The sequence below is a fragment of the Dermochelys coriacea genome, chromosome 16 (genome assembly GCF_009764565.3).
Source record: "Dermochelys coriacea isolate rDerCor1 chromosome 16, rDerCor1.pri.v4, whole genome shotgun sequence".
Taxonomy (NCBI): Eukaryota; Metazoa; Chordata; order Testudines; family Dermochelyidae; genus Dermochelys; species Dermochelys coriacea.
This window is the reverse complement of record NC_050083.1, coordinates 7,812,145-7,839,972: the sequence shown is the minus strand read 5'-3', so window position 1 is coordinate 7,839,972 and position 27,828 is coordinate 7,812,145. Positions and strand designations below refer to the sequence as shown.

At 50.2% G+C, this 27,828-nt stretch overlaps 1 protein-coding gene across 1 annotated transcript in view; it reads left to right on the top strand.

Moving 5' to 3' along the window:
* The window catches only part of NIBAN2 (niban apoptosis regulator 2), a 100,701-nt gene that overhangs the window by 31,403 nt on the left and 41,470 nt on the right, over window positions 1-27,828 (top strand). Inside the window, exon 2 of the mRNA XM_038374885.2 lies at window positions 16,248-16,378. Within this exon, the coding sequence (XP_038230813.1) occupies window positions 16,248-16,378 (131 nt within the window). The remainder of the gene's footprint in view (window positions 1-16,247; window positions 16,379-27,828) is intronic.

Genomic DNA, 27,828 nt, shown 5'->3' with positions numbered 1-27,828 from the left:
CCTGCATTGTGCAGGAGGTTGGACTAGATGATCATAATGGTCCCTTCTGACCTTAGTATCTGTGAATCTATGAACTGTTTGTGTTGCCCAGCCGTGGCTGGTGTGCACATTCCTTGTCTAGGCTAGGAAACGCTCGCTGCATAAGAATGTGTGGACGGCACTGTAGTTCAGAAAGCCCGTGTTTGCCTATGTGACCGCTCACACTATGGCAAACTAAGAGCTGGATTTTGCCATTGTCAGACTCTGTCACTGATGCTGGACTCCCATTGGCTTGAGGCATGGTGTGGGGGCTCTCTTCCCTGTACTAGCCACCCGTATCTCCGAGAGGCTCCCACCTGGGCTCCAAAGTAAACTTCCCACGCTGCCACGCACCTGCCCGGCTTCCAAAAGTCCTTCTGTTCTCAGCGAAATGCAGCTCCGGAGACCGTCTGCAGAGCGGAGAGGATGCGCTTGTCAGGAGCTGTCAAATAGCTGGTGGGTGGTCCTGGTGCTGTAATGGGTGGGGTGTCGGGGGCAGGTATCTGAGCTCTCTAGTCATCCGTATTCTGGCAGGATTATACGCTTGTCTTGCTTCAGCTTACGAGAGGGATCAGAAATTGGTAAAATCTGTGGCTAGCTGAGATACAGACTTCTGAAAATGCCTTAATCAGGATGCCATGCCTCCCAAATACTCCCATTTCCCGCCCCTGCCCAGAACTTGATTCTGGTCTCCATAACATCTGCCACCCCGTTGTATGTGAAAAGCAGCTTAGTCTCCCGAGGCAAGGAAGTTTGGGGTCAGCATCCCAACTTCTGAATGGTTGGCCAAACTGCCTTGCCCAACTGGTTCTTCACCAAAGGGGCATTCGCTGCAAGGATATTTAAACGTTAGCCTCATTGGGGGGATGGCATGAGAACTGGATAAAGAAACAACATGAATAGAATGCCTGGACTCTCACAGCTGCGATCTGCTGCCCAACAGGAAAGCATTGCTGCTTCTGAAGCATTGGGGTTTGCTACAGAAAGTACCGGCGCAAAACTTTGCCTACACACACATGGACCCTCACAGCTAGCACTGAATTCTCCATGCACACGCTAGAGAATGGCCTGGATGCGACTCTTTAATCTGACTCCCTTCCACTTCAGACAGCAGCTGATCAGGTGCAGTGCTGTGAGTGTCTAGGCAAACTTTTTAAATTGCCGCCAACCTCAAAGGAAGAATAAATTCTGCAGGAGGTGTTGTCGGTCCCGGAAAGCAAGCGGTCAGCAGGTGGGTGCCCCATATGCTGGCTAGATGGTTGCCCCCTTCTCTGATTTAGTAAGGATTTTCTCTCTGGATTAAGAAGAGCGCACCGCTTTAAGATCTATAGTGGTCAAATAATGTGGGTCCCTAGGGGAGCGTCGGGTCATGGGACCAGTTTGCACCAGTGCGTGTATCAGAATAGATGCAGCTTGTCGCAGTGTTGCCAACCCTGCACATTCAAAAATCATGAGGTTTTAAAAAGGTCCTCTCTGGCCTTCTGATTTGAGTCCTTGAGGTGTGCTGGGAATTATTTGCAGCTTTTCTCAGCAACCATGAGAGCTAGAAACTACTTTTTTTAAATTAAAACCGCTTTTTGTGCCATTGTTTGACTCCAAGATCTGGGGCTTTAAGAACGACACCAGATATCATGAGACTTGTGGTGATAAAATTACCAGAGTTAACCACACTGTTTGTTTTTGTTTAAATCCCAGGGTATAGGGGTAGGATGGAAGCCCTTTTTAACCTTAGCACTAGTAGGAAAACAAAGGGCATTCACTGCTCATCTTTTATGGGTTGTGACAGGAGCTTGAAATGAAGAAATAAGGGGCAATGATCTCTGACAAATTTCCAAAGGAATAAGTTGGGTTTCCTGGGTAGTGAAACCACTTCAGATCCAGGAGATGGGAATACTCAGTCTTGATCTGATCAAGAAACTCCTTTTAATATCAATGCAAGGAATGGTCTTATTTCCATTCACCGAAGCCCTAATGAGCGATCTGTCATTAATTAGTAAAGAGTGAATGACTGCTGGAGAGTGAGACTATCTCTCTCTCCCATGAACTTGAAGGAAATGAGACTTCAAAATACCCTCTTAAATCTTAGTCTTTCTGTCATCTACATTTCTCAAACTTTTTTTTTAACCCAAATGGATTTTTTTTTTTTTTTTACATGCCCTGATTGGCAACAGAACATCTAGCTGCAAATAACCAGTTAGATATCCATTCTTTGGGGGTTTTCCCCGATAGAAGAGGCCAAAATAGGTGATGTCATTTTGAGAGGTTTATTGTTCCTAATAGCAGTTTCCACCCCCCGACCACCTTGCAAAAACATGCAATTCTCACTGTGTGTTCCAAACCTGAAACCACCCACTCCTCTTCAGAACCCCTCCAGGCCATCCCTTCCTTGTCTGAATTGTTTCCAGCTTTTCTCTCCTGAGGGTAAGTGCATAACCTAGTGGCGTACTGCCATCATAGTGGAGCCAAAGGGCCTAACTCTGAGGAGGAGCTGGGTCCAGAAGTAGACTCTCTACTCCCCAGCATGTCCCATTGTGGGGAGTGGCTTGGCTATGAATGCGTGGAGCCGAACCTCCCCATGTAGCTTCCTGCTCCAATTGGAATACTGCCAGAAGAGCATCTGATCTTGCCAACCTTCCTGCAGCACTGGGCCAAAATTCTTGCTGGAGTCGCACACGAGAGACTTCAGAGCCCGTGTTTTGAGGACTTCAGTAGCTCAGACATAGGTCAGGGATTTGTTACAGGAATGGGTGGGTGAGATTCCGTGGCCTGCATTGTTCAGGAGGTCAGACTAGACGATCCTAATGGTCCCTTCTGGCCTTAAAGTCTCTGAGACTATCCCCAAACTGTGAACCCTAGCCTGATCCAGCAGCAATAGTATTTCTCTGTCTCATTCATAACGAGGAACAAGAGCAGGTCCCCAAGGAGAGAAGCCAGTCATGTGGCGTGGGTTCTTAACATCTTCCCATCCTTGCCGCAGAAGTTTGTCAAACACTTGGAGAGAAGAAGTCGATCTGAGACTGACCTAGGCTAACCTGACACAAGCCTCTGGGGAGCAGCCCTGAAGCCCCACACTGGCTGTCCTGTGTCCATGACAAAAGAAAGGACTCTGGCAAAACATCAGCAAGGTGAGGAACCTCCACACAGCCCCTTGCACCCAGATAGGTGCTGCACTGGGTAGTTGTGATCTCTGCAGACTTGATTATCCCCTTCCATCCTTTAGGATCAAGGTTCATCTTCATTTCCTCTGTACTATTGGCAATGCTTCTCATGGGAGTAAACAAGGAGTTTGCAACCAAGATGAGGTTGGTCCTTTTCCCCAATCCTTATCTTACTAGCTCAATTGACAGCTGTTTGAATGAAGGTCACTCTGAAAGAACTGTAACTGGAGCTGAAATAGAAGAGCCTTTGGCCATCTTTTTAAGCAGCATGCTCTGCAGTGTGTGTGCGGTCTGGTTTAGCACTCTCCGGACATTGCTGGTTTCCTTGAAGATAGGAGGCTGCATTCTTTTCCTCCTGCTATCTGCAAATCTCTGGGATAGATCAAATAGTTTCTGAAATTGTTGGAGGCCACTGTTAAGTCTCCCTCTCTCCAGGGCAAAGTTGAAGGAGAGGAATTCAAAACAAAGGTCCCACCTGCCAAACAAAACTGCTGCAAATCACGCTGGAAAATCTTCCCTTTGGTGGAAGTCCCTGCTAGCACCAGAAGCTCTGGAATCTGCTGGCACTCCAGCATCAGTTTCTATAGCAGAGGCAGGACTGATTGGTGGGCAATCTCTGAGCGAAGTGAACTGTGTAGTTCTGAACTCATGAAAAAATCCACTGCTGGATGCAGAATTCCAGGCTCGCTGCAATTAGATGGAAAAGGCCCGTTCACTCCTCATGCACATAGGCAGTGCTGGGCTGTTTCCTACCATAGAGTCTCAAGTGCTTTATCTAGAGACAAGACTAGAATTAAATGACTCGAGCAATGAGATTTCCTTCTGGTTCTTCAGAATTCCAATGCCATGAAATCATTCACTGTCCATAGGCTACATAACTGTTCAGGAATGATCCTTTGTACAAGATGGACCCTGCAGTATGTTGATGGAGGTTTCAAAGTGTGAAAACTCTTTCTAAAAGATGCCATGAATTAACCTGTTCAACATTTTGCATTCCTGTCCTGCCAACGTATAAATCGGTTAGAACCATATTCGACTTGCCATTTAATCCGCACGGGTGTACAGTAAAGAAAGTGTCAAGCTATCTCATGCCTTTCCAACCACCAATAGGTTAACTAAGCTTTCAGTATCTAGCAATTACCGTCCTGGCCTCCAGGGAATTGTCAGCCAGTGAGTTGTTTTGATGTGAGGGTGTATCTTATTGATGGAACTCAATATTCCATACCGTGTCATGTGAGTGGCATTCTGAAATAGGTCGGAACGTTGCTCCTCAACTTGCTCGTGCAGTTTTAAATTCAATTCTGATCTCGCTTCTTATCCCAGCCCTTCTCTGAACCTAAAGCTACCGCTCCAAATCCAAGTACCCAACGTTGCACCATGCTGTTTTTCTCCCCCACAATTTTATTCCCTCTTCATGTGAATTGAGCAGACTATGCAAAGAGAGCCCATCCATCATGCCATCCGATTGGAGTCTTGTGTGCATATGAAGAATGACATCTGGCAACATCTAGGGTGTGCAAAACTAACAGAGACTGTCACTGGGAGAGAAGTGACCTGTTCTGAAGCTCTGCTAAACCTGTCTCTTAACCACACACTCTTCTCTAATTGTTAGACTAGAAAATAAAGAGGGGAGCTGCCTGTGCCCCCATCAGTTGGCTTATTTAATGCTAACTTGTGGCCTGTGAAGGCTCCAATTGTGAGTCTAAAGCCAGCAGTTTGAGAAACTCACTGAGTAGAGCTGGCTGGAAAATATAAACTGATTTTTGCAGGAAACTTTGAAAAATGTTAATTTCCTATGAACTAAGGGGTCTCTGGAAAATCTTTGAGTAGTTGTAGTGTTGGGAGCAACTTTGTTTAACCTGCTCCTTACATTCCAGGAGGAGGAGGATTACTCGAGTGATTGGTTTTTAATCCATCCTGGGTTTGCAGGCATTCTAGGGCACCTCATCCTGCTTCCTGATGTTCTGGTCCAGTGCATCTTGCCTGCTGTCTTCCCTCTAGAGAAGAGAACCTGCTACTACTACCATCTTTTGCTTCACTCTGCTAGGAGGGAAGCAAGGGGCACAGAGTTGACAGCCACCTGTGCTCAGCCTGCTCCATGTAGAGCAAGTCAAAGGAGTTTTTCTGATCCAGGTGGAGCAGATCAGAGAGAGGAGCTGGCATGCAGATCACTTGTTTACCCCGACCTCAAAGGAGCCCAAGCTTTTTACTTTGAAATCAGCCCAAAGGAGCGTGAAGTAGAAGTGTTCTGGCTTTTCTTCAGCGTGGGTATGGGGATCACATTAAAAGGCTTAGTGCAGTGACTGCTGGAGAACGAGGCATGCATTCTCATCCTAAATAAGGGAAATTCTTGATCTCTCTAGTCATGTGGATGACTGTCTTCCTACCTGGTCGGGCATGCGACTGGGATTGGTGCCGGGCTCTGCTAGCAAAGGCTTCAACCAGTGGGAACCGAGTAGAGCTGGGGATTCGGGGTGGGGAAGGGTGTAACTTGCATAGTGTATGCTTGTGCTCAATGGACCCTCCTGCTCTCTAGCAACAGGGCTGCCCTTTGAGTCTCAAAACTCACTAGCCTGTAACTTGATAGCTGGGCCTTAATGGTGACCATGGCAAGCCTAGCATGTGGTGCAGTAGGTGGCTCCTAGCTGCCCCAGAGCCCTGGTTGACGCTACCGTACCTGTTGGGCCCCTGCAGAATGCTGCAGAAGTGATTCTTAAAGGGACCCTATGGTCTTTAAATCACCCTGCTTTACCTGCTAGAAGTACAAGTGAGGTTAGAGTTATTCGTCTCTTTCCATTCTGTCGACTCCTACACAGGACCGGACCCCTCCACCAGCCGCGCCTTAAATGTGGGATGCTGTGTGACCGATGTTACTGATGCCGGCAGGCTGAGATGGTGGTGGGTTTCCTTCCTCCAACGGATATAGACTTTGTGATTCTGCATTTCTGATTTTAAACGGTTCTCAAACCAAGGGAACAGCGAAACTAAGAAGAGTCGGTAACTTTGGGGTTATAAAACCAGTGGCCTTCCTCAGCGAGGGACTGGTGAAAGGGGGTGTCTGTACACACTTGACAACACTTTGTGTAGTTTGTTGCACTGATTCTTATTCTTATTCTTTTTTTTTTTTTTTTTTAAGCTCTCCTCCTCCCGCCCTTTATTCCTCCCCTCTTTATAGTAGGTCAGTCCCCCTGTTTGTGTGGGTCCCTCACACAGCAGGAGGGAATTATCTATTTCTTTAAACAGGATTTTTTTTAAAACCACAGCAGCTGGCTAAGAAGCAAGGGAAGGGTCAGAAGCCCCGCTAAAGTCACTTATATTGACTAAATGCCACGTAGACTCTGGCTTTTCAGTGCAAGAGGGGACTGTGTGAGGCGCTCAGGAGACGTGGGGAGTCTGAAACACAAAGCAGACGCTGCCTCAATCCCTTTTGCTGTGTGTTTTGACAGGGAGTCAGTGCTGAAGTCTGGGAATTGCACCACCGTAGTCCTCATGGCAAGTTTACTCATGAACTAGATTCTGCGTGATGTGCGTCAACGCTTATATGTATATTTTTTCAGGGTAGTTATTTTGATGGGGAGGGGAACGCAGCATGGGAGGTCCCAGAGCACTCTTGACCTCCTCTTTAGAGGAGTGGGGTGTCTTTTTATCAGATTCTTTAATTCATAAAGGGCCCCAGAGATGTTGATCTCCCCTGTCCTCCCCTTCGTTCAGTGGGGAGACACGCATAGGTGGCGTGTGAGTCTTCTGGTTTTGGGGAGGCTCCCATGCGAGCGTTGAAAGCTCCCTAGGAGTGTGTGTGGGGGGGGCACTGGTGCCTGGACCATGGCCCCGCCCCTGCTTGGTCTCTTCCACTGAGGTCTCACCCCCACCCGCTGCTTGCTCCTCTCCGTTGCCTTCCCGATACAGGATGGGGCAGGGGGCCATCGAGAGGAGCGAGTGGCCGGCAGGGGGAGGCCCTGGGGGGAAAAGGTGGGGCGGGGCCACAGTTCAGGCACTGGTGGGGGCGGGGGAGGCCCACTTCTATGGCGCTTTTCTATGGCTCTCCAAAGGTGGTGGTGGTCCAGTATGCCTCTGGAGAGGTGACCTGCATTTCCCCGCTGCCGGGCCAGCCTTTTTTGGGGAGGCTTAGCCTCCCCATGCCTCTTATACACGGCACCCCTGGAGAGATGAGATGATGCTGCACTGACTCTAATCTCAAATCCGATTGTCTGGGTTTGTTGGAGAGCCCTGAAATGGCAACGCTGTTCTCTGCTAAACACTTCCTCTCCTTGGGCCCCGTCTCGCAACAGCAAGCCCCTTTGGGGAAGAGCCATGTACCGAGCTCACTGGATTTATGTGGACAGGTGAGTGGGATTGCATATGTCCAAGGGACATCTGTGGACAGTGCAATGAAGAGGCACCCCTGTGGAGCCTTGCTTCCCCTCAAGGGCAGGGAGCCTGCAGCTGCCTAGGACTGACCCTGGGAGCCTGGCTACCCAAAGAACCTAAAATCTCTCCAGATCCAACTGACAGACCTGTCTGCAGCTCTCTGGCCTAAGCTCGCTGGGACTTCTTGCTTGCGGCCTCATCTCTGTGCCAGCCTCCCCATGGTGTCTGTTTTGAAAGTGCATGCAAGGATCCTCCCTAGAGGACCTTCCCTGTGTGATCCGCTTCATTTAGTGCGTGGCTGTGACGTGCATATCCTTCCTGAACACTGGCCAAGTGTCCACCTGCTCAAGTGCTGATCAGGCATTCCGGTTGTGGCGCTGAGAAAGCGAAGGGACCTTTGCCTGTAATTGCTCGCACTTGGCGTGTGTGGGAGAGATGAGACCCTGCTACCAAGAGAGATCTGATGGAATGTTTCCTGGCTGTTTCGCACCCTCTGCAGCCCAGAGAGCTTCCAGCTGGTTTGAAGGGTTGTGGAATTATCTCGGATGGCAGTGCAGAGAGGTTGCACCAGTCTTCCTTGCCATTCATGTCCTGACCGCTTGCTGCAGGGCGGTGGGAGGGAACAGACCTTGTCTTCCATTGCTTGGCGTTTCGGCTGCTAATTGCTTTCTGTTCTGGTAAACTCGGTTGATTGGGGTGAGAGGGGGGGTGCATTGCCACAGGGTGCTGGAGGACGCTTGGACCCAGTCTCTGGAACTGGGGAAGGACCAAACTGTCTTTTCGGTATCTAATGCCAGTTGTATTAAAGTATCTTGTGGAGGCCTTGACGAAGGCCAGAACCCCACCATTAGCTGCTGCCCAGTGAGATGGTCCCTGTCCCAAAGAACCTTCAATATAACCAGCCCAGATGGGGAGCCACGTCGGAGAGAGAAAGTGACCTGCTTATGGTCTCGTAGCTGGTCTCTCACACAGCTGAGAATGGAACCCAGATCTCCTGGCTCTCAGCCCAGTGCCTTATTGACAAGACTCCATCTCTTCAGCTGTCTTTGGGGAATGCATGCTGGACTCCTTCCCACCCCCATGTGTCCTCTCCTGAGAGGATGGAGTTGGGGTGGGGGGAGCCACTGATGGCTCCTGTCCCATGGGGATAGGGAGAGGGGGGTGCCAGTGACCACTCCATGCTGGTGGGCTCATGGGCTCTGTGTAAAACCCCTTTGGGTCACTTCCACAGGAGGAGCAAATAGCCCAGAAGAGACCATGGAGTTGTTCCAAACCTTAGTCCCCAGTTTGAACCAGCAAAGGCACTTCTTCCCCTGGGACTTTGCACCAATCAGAGAGCCCCTGTGAGTGGGAGGGGGAACCAAACTCGCCCGCAGCCAAGCTTTTCCAGTAGGTGAACTCTGGACACCTTCCCTCTGGAGCGTCTGATTCAGTCGGAGTCCGCAAGTCCCAGGATGCCTGCTTGGTGTGTCCGGGGTGCTACTGAGCGCCGTGGGCGAGGTCTGCTAGGTGGGGGAAGCCCCTGCAGCGTTCCCATCCTGTGCCTTGCCTTAGCGAGTGTCATTGGCCCTTAGCAGGTGAACTCCCCTGTGCCACACCGGTCCGATCCCCTTTCACGCACTCTGAGAGCCACTTGTAAACACGGTTTGTCTGTGTGCCTCTTAAAGCCAAAGACCAGAGGCAAAAGCTCACAGTGGTTTCACCCTGCCCCCGCACCCCAAATTCTCCAATCATTGCTGATAGCCACAGGAAACTCCCTGTGCGCGGTGCTCCCAGCAGTGAAATCTGGCAGGGCTCCCTGGCTGGAGCACGCTGTCTGCACAATGTTCTTAAGGGGCTAGGGTCGTGGGTTTGTTAAAGTGACCAAAACCCTTTTCCTCTAATTCCCCAATGGTGGTTTGCCTGGGAGAGGATTCTGGTTTGAAAGAATCTCTGTGAAACGCAGCTGTTGCCTCTTGAAAGCAGAAAGTGCCCGCTAGGCGCTCCCAGGCTGGCTAAGAGTTTGTGTCTCACCCTTTCTGCGCAGCTCACCTTAAGGAAAGCTCTGCTTTGCCAACCTGATGACTTTGGCCCTCTGCCAGGGGGAGTTCACTAAGGCAGATGCCTGGGCTTGTCACTGACTCCATTGCGGAATGGGTCCAAGTGGATGGACGATCCTGCAGGCAAGAGTTGGGAGAGCGGGTGGGGAGGTGCGGTGGGATCTGTACAGATCCTGATTTCAACACATTCTCTCGAAAGCCTGGGTCGTGGCTGGAAAAGCAAGAGCCCTGCTGGAACAGGTGTGGTGGCGCAGTGCTCCAGCGGGAGCTCTTGGCCGTTTGGTGAGGCATCGATGGCTGCAGTGGAAGAACAGGCTCTGTTATCCCGCCCACCTTCCAGGCTCTTCTGCAGCCTGTCTCTTCCCTACCCTCCATGGAGGCTAGTCCCATTCTTGGTGCCAACTGCAGAAGGTCTGTGTTCAGACTGCAGGCTCCATGGGAAAGTTCCTTCAATGTACCGCTAAGCACGTACACAGGGCTGCTTCTGCGAGTGGTTAAAAGTATCCGTGAGCCCTGCTCAAAGCCCACTGAGCTGGCAAGGCATGCAAGCCATTTTCCTCCGTGTTTCTTTCTTCACTTAAAGAAACTTAGGAAGTTGATTTGCGGGGAGGAGGGGTGAAACCCTACAAGACTAACTCTGTGACATCTCCCCAGCTATACTGTTGGGTCTTTCCTCGCTTGAGGGGTGAAGAGTGTCTGCAGAACTCTGTGGATACCATACCATCACCATTCTTCCTCCATAACCACAGTCCTGTATTACACTCACTCACCCTACAGGATGTGCAATACGGGCATGCTAGTATTGTCGGAACAATCTTAACGTCTGGAATTTCCTGCCTCTGGGATCTCAGGCATTTTTGGGCTCTTTTTTTGGCATTTAAGGTTAATAAGTGTGTAACCTACAATTAGCGTTGGTGTAGGGTGTTGTATACTGCTTGGAGGGTGGGATTTTAGTAATGCTGGGAATTGGCCTAACTCTGCTCCCACTGAAGTCCATGGCAACTCAGAGGCGGTTAAGTCATAGAATTATAGACTACCAGGGTTGGAAGGGACCTGAGGAGGTCATCTAGTCCAAGCCCCTGCTCAAAGCAGGACCAATCCCAATTTTTGCCCCAGATCCCAAATGGCCCCCTCAAGGATTGAACTCACAACCCTGGGTTTAGCAGGCCAATGCTCAAATCACTGAGCTATCCCTTTCCCCCAATCCAAGTGTTGTGAAGATGGGAGGGAAACTGAGGCACCGAAGGAGGAAAGTCACTTGCCCCAGGTTGCACAAAGAGGCAGTGTCAGAGCCAGGAATAGAATAGTTCTCAGGTGGTGTCTGTTCAATGGATAATGGTCCCTTCATGTCTTGGCATTCAAGCAAGAGTCCAAAGGGGACCTTTTCTGCTGTTCTACAACGTGCAGAGAGGGACCCTGCTTCCCAGGCTGTGCAGACATAATCACTGGGAACAAGCAGCTACGCCCGCTGGCAGAGTCTGTATTGTCCTGTCTCCGGCATGGGAGTGGTACGGGCAGCCTTGCTGACCGCACTCAGTAGTGTCCCTTGGTAGATCAGCCTTCTCCCATGTGACGGGGACATGTGTTCAGGGGCTCCGTCTTGGATGCAGTATGGAGGGAAAAGTCACACGCCAGAGACGCGGCTCTGCTCATCCATCCTGAACCTTCTGACAGCCTGGCTGGTGGATGGGTGAAGCAGAACGGGCTGCAGGAGAGACCATGCCCTCATGTGTGCTCTCAGCGCTCTTTCTATGCCCCGCGCGTGTGTGTGTGTGTGTGTGTGTTTGCGTGTGCATGTGTGCGTGCAGCATTGTCCATCCTGAGGGGTTAAATCTGGGGGACTCTGCCCTCCCCATGAGAAACAACCTGGCCCCATCCCTATCCTGACTGGTGCCACCCTCCCCATCTCTCCCTTGCTGTCAGTTGCACATTAAGGGGCGGATGGTGGTCTTGGGGCAAAGGGCCAGCTGTGTGTCAGTGACATGATGGAAGGCAGCGTTGGGGGTGATAGGGCGGGAACTTCAGATTCTAACAAAAAGGAAAAGTAAGATTGGGGTTAGAGGGGGTAGATAGACGAGGATTTCAGGACCTTCCCAGTGGTGGTGCTGGGATGGAGTGGTTCTCCCCCCCCCCCCCCAAAAAAAATACCAAAGCCATTCTTAGTGTTATAAATCCCCCTCTATGGTAGATGTGCACAGTAATGTACAGATCTATCAGGCAAGGTCCCTGCCCCATGGAGTTTACAACCGAGCAGCCCAAGCCTGTTCCCACTGCAACGTCTGGGTGTGCCTAAAACGCATGCATGCCTTCGTGAGTAACCATGTGATCTTATTGTTCCAAAGAACGGCCATACTGGGTCAGACCAAAGGTCCATCTAGCCCAGTATCCTATCTTCAGGTAGTGGCCAGTGCCAGGTGCCCCAGAGGGAATGAACAGAACAGGTGATCATCATCAAGTGATCCATCCCCTGTCGCTCATTCCCAGCTTCTGGCAACCAGAGGCTAGGGACACCATCCCTGCCCATCCTGACTAATAGCCATTGATGGACCTCTCCTCCATGACCTTACCTAGTTCTTTTTTAAACCGTGTTGTAGTCTTGGCCTTCACAACATCCTCTGGTAAGGCGTTCCACAGGTTGACTGTGTGTTGTGTGGAAAAAATACTTCCTTTTGTTTGTTTTAAACCTGCTGCCTATAAATTTCATTTGGTGACCCCTAGTTCTTGTGTTAAGAGAAGGAGCAAATAACACTTCCTTATTCACTCTCTCCACACCTGTCATGGTTTTATAAACCTCAATCATATCTCCCGTAGTCATCTTTTTTCCAAGCTGAAAAGTCCCAGCCTTATTAATCTCTCCTTATATGGCAGCCATTCCATACCCCCAATCACTTTTGTTGCCCTTTTCTGAACCTTTTCCGGTGTTAATGTATGTTTTTTTGAGATGAGGCGACCACGTCTGCATGCAGTATTCAAGATATGGGCATACCATGGATTTCTATAGAGGCAATATGACATTTTCTGTCTTATCTATCCCAACATTCTGTTCGCTCTTTTGACTGCCGCTGCACCTTGAGTGTCACCCCATGGCATCTGTTCTGGTATCACTCCCTGTTGCCTTGTGGAATGTGGATTGGGAGCTGTTCGGGGCAGGGACTGTCTTTCCTAGATAGGTACTTTAGCATATGTGTGAGCGCTTTGTGAATACTGATAATAGCCAAAGTCCTATTGATTTCAGTGGCAGCATGACTGGGGCCTAAACTGAATGGCGGCTGGGACTTTTAAAGGAACCAAAAGGGAATTAAGCAGCTGAATCCCACTGAACTTCCTTCAGGTCCCTCTGAAATGCCCTGCTGGAAAGCAGTGACTGGCCCAGATGACGGTACTGATGGGGCATGCAGAGTTTCTGGAAGAGCCAGACTTGCTTTACATGGAGAGCAGCTTGTGTACGTTTTGCTTTGCATCTTCCCTGGGGATCTAAGGAGCAGGCATGTTTTGAAATAATCGGGAGTAGGAGTAGGTGGCAGGGGAGCAGGGATATGTGGTGGCTGCTGAACTGAACTGCTGAGTTTGGAGCCGGCAGAGGATTATACAACACCCCTCAGCTGAGGGCTGTGACTAGTAACTTCAGAGTCTGTCTCAGCCGTCGGTTTTCCTTTTTAGGCCCCAGTTAAATACAGTGGCTGCGCTGAGTGCTGCCCTGGAGGTGGGGTAGGGAGGGCAACCTTTATCCTTCCTAATTACTGGGTCTGTGTATAAACACAGCCAAGCTCCATCCTTCAGTTTCATTATCAAAGCCATAATCAGTGTCTACGTTGCCGTCTCTCTATCAGAAGCCCTTATCGCAGAGGGCAAGAGGGGCGGGGCCCGGACGACTCTTATAGTGGTGTGAATTGATGCCATGTGCAGGCATGGCAAGGCGGGCAACTGCCCCTTGGGGAGTCCCAGAGCTGCAAGTGCTCCCTACACTAGGAGAGGGAGCAGGTGGGAGTCTGAGGGGTGATCTTAGGTTGCAACACAAACAAGCCTTGATGCGAGAAGGGTTTTCTCCTAGAAGAAGCCTTGGTGCAGTTGAGAATTGGTCCACATATGCCTGACTCACAGGTATTATCCTGCTGTTAGGGACCTTGCTAGCATAACCCGCTGCTCAATGTGTTCGGCCTCTGCTGGAGCCACACTGGATGCGAGGTTGGCTCTGTACCAGCCCCAGCTCCCGAACCTGACTGCAGAGGTTCATGCTTTTTCGCTCTGGAGGTCTCTGGTGTCAGCCAAGTTGGTGGCCAGCATAGACTACTTGGTATCCTCCAGAGCGGTTAAGGGAGTTCTTCGCAGAATCCCAAAGAACTGGGAAGGGACTTCCCTGATCAAACACCAACTGTAACAAATGTGCCAAGTACTTGCCAGCTATTGCCATGCTGCGTGTTCTGGTTATGTTGAAATGTCATGGCTACAGCAGGGATAGAATGTGGATCGTGGGGCCCTAACAGCAAACTGAGCCCAGGAAGAATCTTGAACTGCGATCGGTATCTGGCCTGTGATACGGTGGAGAAATCCTGGCTGGGTGGTGGGGGAGCGTCGGTGATAGAGACTGACTGGTTCATGCCAATATAAGTTACCGAGTATTTGCCACCCCATTAGAAAGTTCTCCTTTTGGTATGGAACAGCTTGTGTGTTAGATTGGTAGCAGGGCAGGAGGGACGCTTGGGGCCTTGTCCACACTAGAAAAATTTTGCTGGCATAGCTGTGCCAGCAAAATTGTACTGGCAAACCTTCCTAGTGCACAAACCACTTATATCAGCGTAACACAGTTTCTCCCAACATAGTGATTCCCTGAGATGTGGGAACTCGCCAGTGCCCTGAGACCAAAGCTATGCTGGCAAAAGCATTCTTATGCCCGTATAATATCAGGGTTTATACCAGCATGAAAATCACAGCCCTAACCAACACAACTATGCCAATAACAAGTTTAACTGTAGAGCAGACCTTAGTTTTGACTATATTGTCACCTGCTCCCAGGGCTATGTTATACTAAAATTGCCCCTGTGATTTCCACTATCTCTTGCCCCTAGTCCACCAGTGACTGTTCTCGTAGGAAACAATACTGTTGTTGAGTTCTCACTTGATGCCATATGACCAAATCAGGGTTTCTTTAGGAGTCTTTCCTGCATCCCTCTCCTCTGCATCTTGGCCTCTGCTTCCAAAGACAGGTGCATGACTCCCAGTAGGGGAGGCGGCACTCTGGGCACTGGCCAGCTCTGCCTCCTGGCAAAGGTCACTGGTATTGCTGGCACTGGGAATGGGGAAAATATTTTGAGTGGTACAGTCTGCCCACGTGCCCTTATTCACCACTCCATTCTGAGTTGCACGATTCAGGTTTGTTTGTAGATCAGACACTGCTGGAAATGTGACTCACCCAGCCCAGAGCTGTTTGATTCAGTAGGACGTGCTGAGCGCCTTCACCCGGGGCAGGTCGCATGTAGCAAAAGCTGCCCTCCTTTCACCAGTGAGGGAGCTGGGTTGGGGTCCATACTGGGAACATGCAGGTGAAAAGTGTGCTGGATCTCTGCCATGCCCCGATAAGAGGATGGAACCTCCCCGTCAGGCAGGGAAGACCTCCTGGGCAGCGCGTGAGTGATAGGCTGCTGGCAGATGCACTGGTGAGTGCACTGAAGCAGCTTCCATGGGCACTTGGTGGGATTCCTTCCAAAACCAGGCTGACTGTGAGGTGTGCTGGAAACTTCCCACATGGCCTCCGGTTGGCTGGCTTCTGGCACATTCAGAACGGGAGGGGGAGGAAACAGGCAGCACTGAAGTGACACGACAAGTCATGAAATTTGAGGTTACCCTGGCCACACGGAAGACCGTTTTTAAGACACATTTGGCAGAGGTGGAATTCCCCAGTGATCAGTGCCCTGCATGAGCCTGTCATGTTGCACCCAAAAAGTAGCAAAAGCCCCATTTTTCTCTCATGCCTCTTCCTGTCCATCCCTCTAAGAACTACAGAGTGGGGCATGTGGGCATGAGGAATGAATATGCCAAAGTGACCCCTCTTGGCGTAACCACTAATGCAAGAAAGGACTGGCTGGTCAGGGCAGAATGAAATGACTCCTGCTTGTGTATCTGATACAGAGACGTGTGCAGTAGAAACACAGGGAGACGCAGTAAAGAGCAGTTTATTGCAAACTGGGAGACTACATGGTCCTAGCCTAGGTGTAAGTGGGTTCTTCAGCATAGCTCTTCTAGGAGTACCGTGATCAAAATAAAAGTTGAACTTAACGGGAGAGGGGGTTGTTTTAAATCTGGCAGGTATCTAGAGTAGGAGGAGAAAAGAGCACAAGTCCTGCTAATGCAATGGATTAGTCAGTAACCCACCCGCTGCTCATCAGAGTAAGATGATTCCACTAACGTCCTCTTGCCCCCGAGCATGCAAACGGATGGCCAGTGACAGGGATGCTTTTGGCTGGTAGATATTCCCCCACACTGCAGGACGTGAGACACTTCCTTGCTAACAAACTGGGTCCCAGGCTTTCATGTGAAAGCGCAAACTGACTTGAGGAGTCTCCCCAGCAGATGGGGGAGGGGTTTTGTAGCGTGCGTGTCTGTGGGTTTTTGATGTGTTTTGAAGTCAGGCGATCTGTGTTAAACCTCTCTTCATTTTGACTTTCAGAGAAGACTGGGAAGGTGCTGGGGGAATTCTGCCAGTTTTACGAGGAACAGTATGGAGTCGCGCTCTTCAACAGCATCCGGTATGAAATTGAGGGCAACGGAGGGCCGCAGTCCCAACTGCTCTACCGCAAGGTAAGGGAGAGGCGCCTCTAAGGATTGCCCTGTCCTGGGATCTCGGGCTCAGCTCTGCTCCAGATGCCGGCTTGGGTTGCTGCTCTGCAGTATCAAATACTCCCTGCGACATCTTCGTGCTCAGACCTGAACGCCGAAATGGGGATGGGCCCCAAAACACATCCAGATTCAGTGTTGAAGGAGATTTAGCTCTTGGGTGCGTGCCCAGATGTAGCTGAAAGGTGGGCTCACGGGGATGGGAGGCAGATGCCTCGGGCCAGTCTCCTGCCTGGAGTGTCAGTGATGATGCATTTGTGCAGTACTGTGAGAACAGGCCTTCCTGGTGGGGATCTTCCAGTGTGAGATTCGGGAGAAAGCTGGAGGGGAAAATCCCACCTCTATAGTGGGGAAAGGCCAAGTTCTTCCAGCAATTCAAGCCAAACGGGCTGTGGAGTTGAACCCTTGTGCTTATGGAAGGTGTGTTAAAGGGGGGCACGGCAAGCAGGCAATCCCACCAGAGGTGGTTGAAGCTCTGGGGGAGCAGAACCTTCTAGCTTTAGAACTTCTGGGACTCCTGCTCCAGGCCAGGAGCTGGTACAGGCCCTTCACCCCACACTTGGCTCTTGCCCAAGTTTCAGCGTTGGCTTTTCCTTCCCAAGTGAGTCAAGTGACTTAATTGCAGCTTTGTGCAATGTGAGTCATTTCCCCTGGTCACAGAGGGAATGAATGGGCTCCCTGGAGAAAGGCAGGAGGTGCCGTGCACTGTAGCCCCACCTTGCCTTTCACTGGACTCCCTTGTGTGTCTAACTCCTCATGCCCATTGTAGCTCCAAACTGCCAGTATGGAGCAGCACGGGCATCTTGCCTGAGGTGCCACAGACGTTCGAGGGAGTGAGCTCTGGGAGGATTGGTATATCTGCGAGAGAATTTCCATCTGCATAGATGCTGGCGGTTTTGCATCCAGAAGCGTGCTCCCTGCAACACTGGGCTAGCGAAGAGCGCTTCAGAGATTGGATCCTTACATGGATAACGAGAATGTGCCGTTACAGCTGCTGCTAACAAATTTGGGAAGGGATATTAAATATCCTGTTTCAGGGCACAAGACAACCTCCCTAACTAGGGGGATTAGGAGACCTAATGCTGGGGAGACAGATTCTCCCATTTGACCCCGAAGTAGGCAGTAAACCTTCTTCTGAGGCATGTGCTACTGGCCAGTGTCAGACAGATACTGGACCAGACGGACATTGGGTCTGACTAAGTATGCAGATTCCTATATTCAGACCATAGCCTGCCATCAGTTCCCTCCGGCCTCCCATCCCTCTCATGTAAAACCATGCTCCTGCTTTTCCAGTTTCCAGATGCAAATGTAGCTAGTCAAAGTGCTGGAGATTGAAGCAAGAAGCATTGAACACCTTGCCCCTGCTGTACTTACTAGCTTATTATTCTATAGGTCACGCTGAAATGAACCAACAGCTAAAGAGTTAACCCAGTCATGTACTAGAGCACAAAGTTAATTAGCATAGCTAAGGTGCGGTGTGCAATAGGCTAGGGGGACCTATGTACAGTCTAAAATAAATGCATTATTGCAATTGGTGGTCTGACTGGAATCTGGGCCTTGCTCAGAGGCACTTCTGATCAACACGCAACTACCAATGCATGGATTGATTTGTATTGCGGTAGCACTGAGAGTCGTCAGTCATGGACCTATTGTGCTAGGTGCTGTACAAACACAATAAAAAACATCCCTGCTCCAAAGCACTTGCAGTCCAAGTAGATGAAGCCTGGACCCTGCAGAGACTGGGCAAACTGACTAGATGGTTTAATCTCAAGCATCATGAGTTCCATCTCTAGTGCTAAGTTAGCAACAAGAAGATGTCAGAAACTTCCGGAGTATAGACACCCTTGTGATGTTTGTTTCTGATGGGTATAGTGGATAGGCTCACATCCTCCTGTTTGGGCTGCTGCCTGAGACCGAATCTTGGAGACCTTTTAAGATTCAAGCTAAGTTTGCATTGTTTCCACTCTGGCTGATATTTTTCCAGGGTGGGGAAGAGTATTTGGGTTTCAATTCTTCACCAGTTCAGTGGAGCCACTCATCCTGTCTGCAGCTCAGACCTGTTCCCACTGAATGTGAACTTCAACCGTAAACAACGAGCCAGAGACAGGAAATACCAGGCTGTGCGAGGTTGGAAGCCTTTGGTTAGAAGAGGGAAGGGAAATCACTCCTTCTGGGTCTGTAATTAGGCTGGGAAGGATTAGTTTTGATTTCCACTGATACTTAGACATGAGTATCCATATTAGTCTGTCTGACTGACTCATTTACTAGCAGGAAATAAACCAGACCCTCAGATACGATGTTTGGAAGTGGAGTTTCAGAAGCTGAATTGCAGTGGATAATGCTATTTGATGAGAGTATTTAGTTCGTGCTCGCTTGGTAGATTTAATTATCAGCAAGCCTGGGCTCCGCTAGTCTATCTTTAACGTCCCCTCGGTAAATTTCACTTACCTGTCACCCATTTAGATTCTAATACTTCCAAGACAGACTGTAACAAATATGGGAGGGTGGCGGGGAAGAATGGGTATGGAGGAGGAGGGGGGAATTTCTACTCAGGATAAGATCACTCTAACAAGAATGGCTCTGTGTTGCAACAGTCTGGCTCCAGAAGAGCTGGCTCAGCTCTAGCTCTGGCCCCAGGTGGGTTAAGCTGTTTCTGTTAGAAACTTCTGCCCATTGCTCACACGACTGAGCACCGTCCCTCTGCCGGTGCATAGATGCCGCTGCTCAGGATAGTGCTGTGCAAACACATGGGAGAGCCATGGACTTTGCGGGGACCCCAAGAGAGCTTGGCCAGCAGCTTCCGAGTTCTAGCTTGAAATGAGATTAGGGTGTGATGATCTGGACTCTGGGGCCAATTGTGCCACTCCACCTAAATCGGGACTGCCAGGGAGAAGATGCTCAAAGCACAGGATTGTGGGTCGGAGGATCTGGGGATCTTTCCTTTTTCTCTGCCACAGACTTGCTGTATGACCTTGGGCAAATCTCTCTCCCACTCTGTGCCACTTTCCCCATGTGGTAAAGTGGGGGAGAACAGCCTCATGAGGGCACTTAAGGCCTGTTTACGTGGTACCTTCCCTCCAAGGACCTCCAAGCGCTTCACAACTAGTGAAAGGGCGGAGTATGCGTTAAGCATGGCTTGTGCTCTGGGCCTGGAAAGCGAGTTCCCATTGTGGCAGACTGCAGCCGCTTTGAACTATCTGGTTACTGTCTTGAAAGTTTCTTTTGTAATGGTAGTTAGCTCAAGTGAACACTCAATGGGAAACACTTTGATGTGTGTGTATTTTATTTATCCAGAGCTTCCTTCTGGGGAGGCTCTCGGGACCTCTTCCTTCGCTCCAGGACAGGTCCTTCCTGAGCCCACCACAGCCACTCTGCAGCCGCGAAATGAGGATGTTCCAGAACAAAATGAAGCGCGTGGCTTGATAGCCTTTGTAGCCCTGCCAGCCCGGTGCTCCGGCTCTGGGTCACTTGTTCAGTCACCTTGCTGCCAGCCCAGCCCATGTGCCGACACTTGCTCTCCATGGCACTGCAGGAGATTCTGAGGGCTGCTTCTTTATTCTCTCGCCATTCAGTTAGTGCCAGCCACCTTCGTCGTCTTGTTGTAACAGCGCTGTTCACGCAAGAGCCTCCTTCTCTGCAGCTAGACCGCCTTCCGGTCCAGAACAGTCGCCTCGGAGAGTCAGAAGAGTGACCCGATACATCTCTTGTAATTTCACGTCGCTGCTGGAACCTCTCTTCTCCCTGGCCTGTGCCTCTTCGTTTATCCCTCCCTCTGTTCTCACCGCCTGGCTCTGGAAGTCGGGTATTTGCAATGGCTCTGTATAGCGCTTGGAGGCACAGCGTTCTGGATGGGAATGATCAGAAACTCGCTGTCAATACTGGGGAGCTCTCATAAGAGAAGCGGAGGCTGGTGGGGCTAGTCTGGCCATCAGTGTCGGCATGTGGGGCCTTGTATCCATCAACAAGTACAGCGATGCAGGTGAGAACAGGGATGTGGCAGTGCAGCCTTGCTAGGTAACGGTAACTCCAAGGCATGCCCAGAGGATCATGCACACAGCTGCTGTCCCAATGAACAGGCCCTATGTTCTTGAGTCCCATTCCAGCACGCACCTTCACAGGAGCTGGATTCAGATCTAGAGGTGGGCCCCAAGTGGATTAAGTAACTTCTCTGGACGCCTACGCCCTCTTGCGCATGCTTGTCCACGTGGCAGGAAAGGAGGAATGCTGGGATCTCTGGGGAGAGCTCCTAATGCTGGTTAACTGGCAAAGTGCAGCCAAGGGAGGTGAGAGTGAATGGGGTGCAGACAGGGAGCCCAGTCATGGATGCTGGGCTCAGGGAATCAAAGGCACCCTGTTTTCTTGTTACAAGATAACTTCCCTGACTGGGTCTACAGTAGCCTCTTTTCCCTAAGATTTCCAGCCGCTGCTGTTACCAGTGCTGCCCTGCCGATGGGAACTCTACTATAGGCAAAGTCTTTTACCCAGCAAGTCCTCCGGCTCCCCTAAGAGCCGTTTTTGTGAGCTCTTTCGGGCTGAGACTGTCACTGAGTTTGTACAGCACCTAGCACAATGGGGCCTGACTTATATTAGGGGCTGCTAGGTGCTACCATAACAAAGGCTCAATAATAGATGGCATGATGATCGCTAAACGCCTGCTGCTTTTGGAGCCTTGTTCATCTATCGTGCTCACTGCTGGAATTGTGATGATGGGGAAAGTCTAGGATGGGCAAGACAACTGTATGCTCCACCCTTGAGCAAGAGAGAGAGACCAAGCAACTAGGATATTAGTAGAATTCACCAGCCTTTCACTGATTCTGATATGGGGTGAAGCATGCTGAGGTTAGGTTTGAGTCATGGTGAAGGAGGAGTTGGTGTGGTGTGTGGTTTTTTTTTGTTTTGTTTTGTTTGTTTGTTTGTTTTTTGTAGGATCCCAAAGTTCTTCACAAGCGCTGAGTCTAATTTTGATCAGGTTTATGTTGGTGTAAAGTTTCCACAAAAGTCCATGGAGTTACACCAGTGAGAGAGATCAGAACTGAACTCCAAATAAGCTCATAGTGCTGAATGTCCAGTGCTGTAACGCAGCCACCTCTGGGGTGGAGGGCAACTACCTAATGGCACACTGTACACAATCTCATGGGGAAAGGGAACATCTAGCCCAGGTAACTCAGGGACACCCCTACTCTTATGGAAAATGTCGTGGCATCTTCTATGTTGGGTGTAGAGCAGATGAGGCACACGTAACCTGTGTGGTATGCATCCAGCTCTGAGTGTTAGCCTGTCCCATAGCAGCATGGATGTTACAATAGAGTGTGGTGCAGGTGCAGGTTACAGTCCACACGGTGGATGTGTTAAGCAAAATAAATGGGGGATGAATGACACCCCTGTGAGGAATGGGGCCCTGGAATTCACGAGTGCTGGGTGCATCAGCAAGACACGGATACATCCAACCCTCCCAGTGAGTGCCACTTAAAGGTTGCCTGTGTCATAAATCCCAGTTAGCGGCTGTGGAATGTCTGAGAACTGGAAGCGAGTCGCAGAGGTCAGGGACATGGTGTAACTTTAAAACTGGATGATTATATAAATAGGACATTCCCATGCTGAGCTGCTGCAGGGAAATCAGTTTAGCTTCTCCTGGTCGCTGCGAAACCTCCTGCCACCCAGCCATACCAGGTTCCAGAGTTGATTGCTGGCTTGCAGAGCCAAATCTTTGGCCTGATCCTGAATGGTGCTGAGTAGCCATCACTCTCATTGACTCCAGGTGCCCGGAGATCAACCCCCGGTACTTGGAGCAGGGTATGCGATCAGCTCTTCCTAAGCTGGGGGCAGAATCATCAGGACTCAGCACCCACAGCCGGGGCCAGGTTCGTTGGCACACTGGATGCTGAGCACTCCCTCCAATCTGGCCCTGACGGGAGGTGCTGAGCCCTTGGAACTCTGGCCCCCACAAGTTTGAACCACTTGCTGCTTCGGGAAAGGCTGGCTTGCGGCTGTGAGTTGACTTCCAGTTAGTTGCCTGGTCCTATTCTGAAGGAGTGCCGCAAGGATGGGACCCCTCCAGGAAGCAAGAGGCTTTGGTTCACGAACAAACCCTCCGTTCTTCCTGCCAGGCACCCACAGGAGCAATTAGAGTTTCTCTGTGCTGTCCGCCTCTCAGCCTGCTTTTGATATCCATTGCTGGGCAGCCTGCCAGAATGACAGTGTCCCTGCTTAATGAGGCCCTGTGGATTAATGTGTCTCTCATTGACACCAAGGCCTCGCTAAATGGAAATTGCAAGGAAGGGGGTGGAGAGGGGAGTGAAGCTGAGCAGTTATATTGTGAGCTTGTAACTTGCCTTTTAAATTCAGATTAACTCTGAGATCTCTGCTCAGTATCTTTGATTGTGTGTGTGTCGGGGGGGGGGGGGGGGGGGAGAAGCATAACAGGCAGGCAGGCAGTGTTTGCCCGAAACCCTTTTCCAGGAAGGTGGGGTGTGAAGTGGCTTCTGCTGACTCATCAGGGCAGCTGGTTTATTACCTCATCTGGATAATAAAGGAGTGAGTTTATAGGGTATGAGCTGAGCGGTCCTAAGGGATGAACCCTAGGAGGAGTCAGGGGCAGGAGGTTTGAGCTGAATACATAGAGATAAAGTTTATGAAGCCAATCCCCAGCAAGGGAGTGAGTTTGGACTCTGCATATTCCGTCCTGTATTTGCAGAGAAGGTGGGAAAAGGTATCTGCCCCAAGTGGAAAACTATGCAAGACGTGCCATGTAAAAGTAGATGGGTAGGGGGACTGCAGTTTGAGAGCAGGACTTCTCAGGACTCTGACCTGGTTTCCTTTAGAGATGGGCTAAAGCCATGGCTACTGTGCCCTGCCCACCCAGAATGCTGCACATAATGTTCATAAAACAGAACAGATTGCAGCTGGCTTCATCTTTTAATACAGAGGTGCAGCCTATGGGTTCCAGCCTGCAATGATCAGTCTTGATTCAACAGGTATTTCACCCCGGTCACAGTTGGAATGCCACACACTGAGCCTTATAATGTTCGTGGGCCATTGTTCTGTATTAAAGATGTTGTTTCGTGGCATTTCAGTTCCCGATCGGGGATGTGCCATAATTGTCTCCCTGTATCACACAAGCCCCTAAAAATCAACTGCGGTACAGAGAGCTGGACTTGTTGGTGTCCCTGCAGAGCCCCAGTGCATAGCTGTAGTCATTGCTGCTGTTGGCTGTTTGCCTAGACTGCCTGACTCCATATGTGTGAGGACTTGGGACCAGTGATGGCAACTTGTGGGCAAGCAGGTGCAGAGAAAGTGGCCAACCTGGGAGCTGGACAAGCTCAGCTGTTGGCAACATGAGATGCTACGAAATCTTGCGCCACGCTGCAGATCTGATGAACGCCGCTCAGACCTCCCTAGTAATCCAGGAGTTACTCCCTTGTATCTAGATCTTAGAGACACTTTACAAATATGGGCAAGCCAGCCTCGCCCTGCTTGTATTGTAATGGATGATGGGAAACTGAGCAGAAGCAACGTGTGCCCAGATGCTGTGTGCATGCGAGTGCTTGTGTGCTGTGGGTGCCAGACCAACGGTGCTCACTAACTAACAAATGAATAAATACAGCTGAGTTGTAGCTCACGAAAGCTTATGCTCAAATAAATTTGTTAGTCTCTAAGGTGCCACAAGTCCTCCTTTTCTTTCTGCGAATACAGACTAACATGGCTGCTACTCTAAAACCTGTCCCTTTTCAGCCTCCTTGCTTGCGATCTGTCTCTAAAGGCGATATTACCTGGCTGCAATTATCCCCTCTGCCCAGGGAAATTCCCTTGCTGACTCTGACCTCTCTCTCCAGAACTCCCTTGACACGCCAGCGTATCTTTTTTTACTTCACAACCTGGCTTCCCCTTCTGGCTCGTACTGGGATGGGGAGAAACTCGTTAATGGTGGTTGGATTTTAAGATTATAAGTCGTAGGAGTTAAGAGAATGAGGATCTCAGCGTACACCTGCGGGGTCTAGTCTCCCTGCAATATACTGAAAACAGACCTAGGAAGGCAGTTGCCAAGTAGCCCAAAGGGAAGTTCATGTCCTGTTTGCCTCTGGAAATTGCCTGCCTGGCCTGTGTTCCTGCTTTTGACTGTGCAGAGATGTCCTGACTCAGGGTCAGAGGGCCCAGTTGGCAGTCTGGCCCATAAGGCAGGTGAGACCTCCATTAAAATCCTGCCGATGAGTTGTAAGCGCTCGCCAGATGGCATGGCGTGTTGTCGTGCGGGTGCCCGTTTCCAGCCTTTGGCAGAGTGGTACAAACCAGAAAACACAGGCACTCACTGGGCATGTCTAGATCTTGGCCCCTCTGGCACTTCCTGCTTAGGCAGAGATTCAGCAAGGTCTCCGATCTGCCCACACGCGCTCTCCATAAAAGGAAGCATGGCATGATGGTTAGAACCCAGGAGTGGACGTCGGGAGCTGCGTGTTCTATGTCTAACTCGGTGGCTTTGTGCAAGTCTCTTAAGCAGGCTCTCTCTGCCTCAGTGTCCCCATCTTCAAACCTGCTTCACGCTGAAAGCGCTGCCTGGCTCCGTGTTCGCAAAGTGCTTGGAGATCCTCGGAGGCCTCAATGTTTTGGGGGCATTTTTTAATAATTAAAATACCGAATTCTTTGTTCTTCCTGACAAAGCAGTGAAATGAGTATCCCTATAAAGTCAGTGAAGGGACCTAGATTCGATGATACCGGGGAGTGGGTATGTTTGGACCTCCCCCACCCTAAATCCTTAAACATGATCTGCCCCCATTACTCAACCACAGCCTCCATCAGCCTGCTTACATGGCTGGTGTCACCTCCTCCTCTTTCCCTCCCCTGTTCCTGGTGTGTGTAACTTTGTCCATTATGACAGGTTTCAGAGTAGCAGCCGTGTTAGTCTGTATTCGCAAAAAGAAAAGCAGTACTTGTGGCACCTTAGAGACTAACAAATTTATTAAAGCATAAGCTTTCGTGAGCTACAGCTCACTTTTGAGCTGTAGCTCACGAAAGCTTATGCTCTAATAAATTTGTTAGTCTCTAAGGTGCCACAAGTACTGCTTTTCTTTCTGTCCATTATGACTGTCTTGCAGGAGGTAGTTCATGGACTATGTGCTCATTCTGGCAGGGAGGGATGTCAGGCCCCTCTGGAGTTTCCTGCATCATGTGTGAAATGTATGTAAAGGGTTCTGTTAATGGGCTCCAGCACCTCTTGAGTAATTATGGTAACTGGCAGCTGCAGGAAGGCAGATCAATTATCCTTCAGCTGTTTGCAGCAGCCCATTGTTTGTTGGTTTGGTTTTTATCAAATAAGCGTGGTGTTCCAGCTGATCCCCTGCTCTCCCGAATGTAACTATCGAAGCACGTAATTACGGTGCTGTCTCACTGCCCAGGGACAAATGCCCGGCCAGACAGACACTCCATGGAATGACTTGCACTTATCTAGGGCCTTTGATCCCTCAGGATCCCAGAGCACTCAAACTATGTATGTGCTTGGTTGGAGCAGGGGGGAAGTGGCGGCAAACTGGCACTTGGCACGGGCAGGGGGTCTGTTGGCCAAGGGCCCCAGGGCAAACCTCTACTGTTACAGATGATGCTGTGAGATCATTCACGGGCATGCTCAGCAGCCAGGGATGCTGGTTTTAAGATGACATCCTTCAGAGGACTGTACCATGTGAACTGCACTGACTCTCCTTTAGAAAAGAGGAGAGAGTTGAACTTGGGGTCCCAGGAAATCTGGGCATTCCAATCCCCTGTTGCTGGCCCCACTCCAGGCTACCAGGAGAGTGAGCTTGCCGTGATGTGGGGTGGCTGCTGTGGCTCGCGACACGTTTAGGGAGACTGGAGTAGCTATTATGGAGTAATCTGCTCCACACTAGCTATTCTGGTCCAACGTCCCTGTATAGACAAGCCCTTGGTCATCTTCTATCACAGGTCACACCTCTGGCTTTTCATGACTTGGTGGCATCTTTTGGTCTAAGACGTGGAGGCCACCACAGGAGGTGGCGGATTTGCTTTTTTGCTCTGAAATGAGGTGCTGTCTCATGCTTGGGCATAGTGGACCGGGATCTGTGTCCCTGTGACTAGTAGCCACTGGAGTCTATGGACACTGACTGGCTATAACTGTGACTCATGTCTTGAGGCAGGGGTCACTATGTGCTGATTGCAGGGGCTGCTGTTAGTGGTCTCCTACTATAATCCCAGGAGCACCACTGATGTTAAATGGGCTGTGACTACTTTAAAAGCGGGTGTCCAGAATTATGGGGTTGCAATAGAAGCCATTGCCTATGACCACCTCCTCCCCACCCCTTGGCTTCTGCTTGGTCCCGATGAGACACCCCCCCCCTTCCCCCTTAATCTCCCAGTGCATCTCTGAATGGTGGTGGCTATTGGATCGCTCTATGGGGAGGGAAGGGCAGGGCTGGCCACATCTGGTGGAATGTGGGTCTCTCAAATGTAGGCCAGAAAGTGCTTCTAGCTGTGATTAATCTTTGGAAGAAACAAAATATAGCTCTCAGATTCTTGGGACAGCCTCTCCTCCCCCAGGGGCTGCCTTGATTTCCATTGCTTGGAGTCTGACGTGGATCTAGGTGGCTAGCACTGAAACCCAGCTCCCTTCTACAGGGGATCTGGTACATCAACCTCAGCACCAAAAGGCTTGTCTAACATTGTGTCCAGCTTGGTCTGGCCTCAGCCTGCATGGGGCATCTGCTGTGAATAAACACTTGAGTTTTAAAGAGCCATCACCCATGCACATTTCATTCACGCCACACCCATGAGTGCAAGGCTGACCTCAGAGGGGCTTTGCAGCTCTTGCTATGGGGCAGTGCTCTGAGCGCAGACTGTGACAAGCTGTCCTGCTAGAGAAACGTTGCATCCGATGAAGTGAGCTGTAGCTCACGAAAGCTTATGCTCTAATAAATTTGTTAGTCTCTAAGGTGCCACAAGTACTCCTTTTCTTTTTGCGAATACAGACTAACACGGCTGCTACTCTGAAACCCGTGCTGACTCCTGACTACTGAGGCCTCACCTAATAGCTGCTCGTCCCAATACCTGCATGGGAGTGTGAGGGATCTTGTTCGGAGGGTGTATGCAGTCAGTGGGGTGTTCTCACTGAATGTCCTATTGCATAGCCTATGTAGCAGGCCTTGGGTTTCCATGTGCTTCTCTCCACCCTTGGGCTTTTAATCCTTGTTACTGTCTAAAACCCCACTTGTTTGCCTTATGATTAGCTTACCATTAACTTGACTTAACATTTAATGGTTCTCACTACCCACCTCCTTGAATTTGTCATCTCCTCAACTATATTTTCTACTTGCACTTTTTCTTCCAAGTACCTTGGAAAAGTAGAACTGCATGATGCATTTTTTTTAATTGAATAAGCCAGTCTATTTACTGTTGCTATAAAAACCTGGATA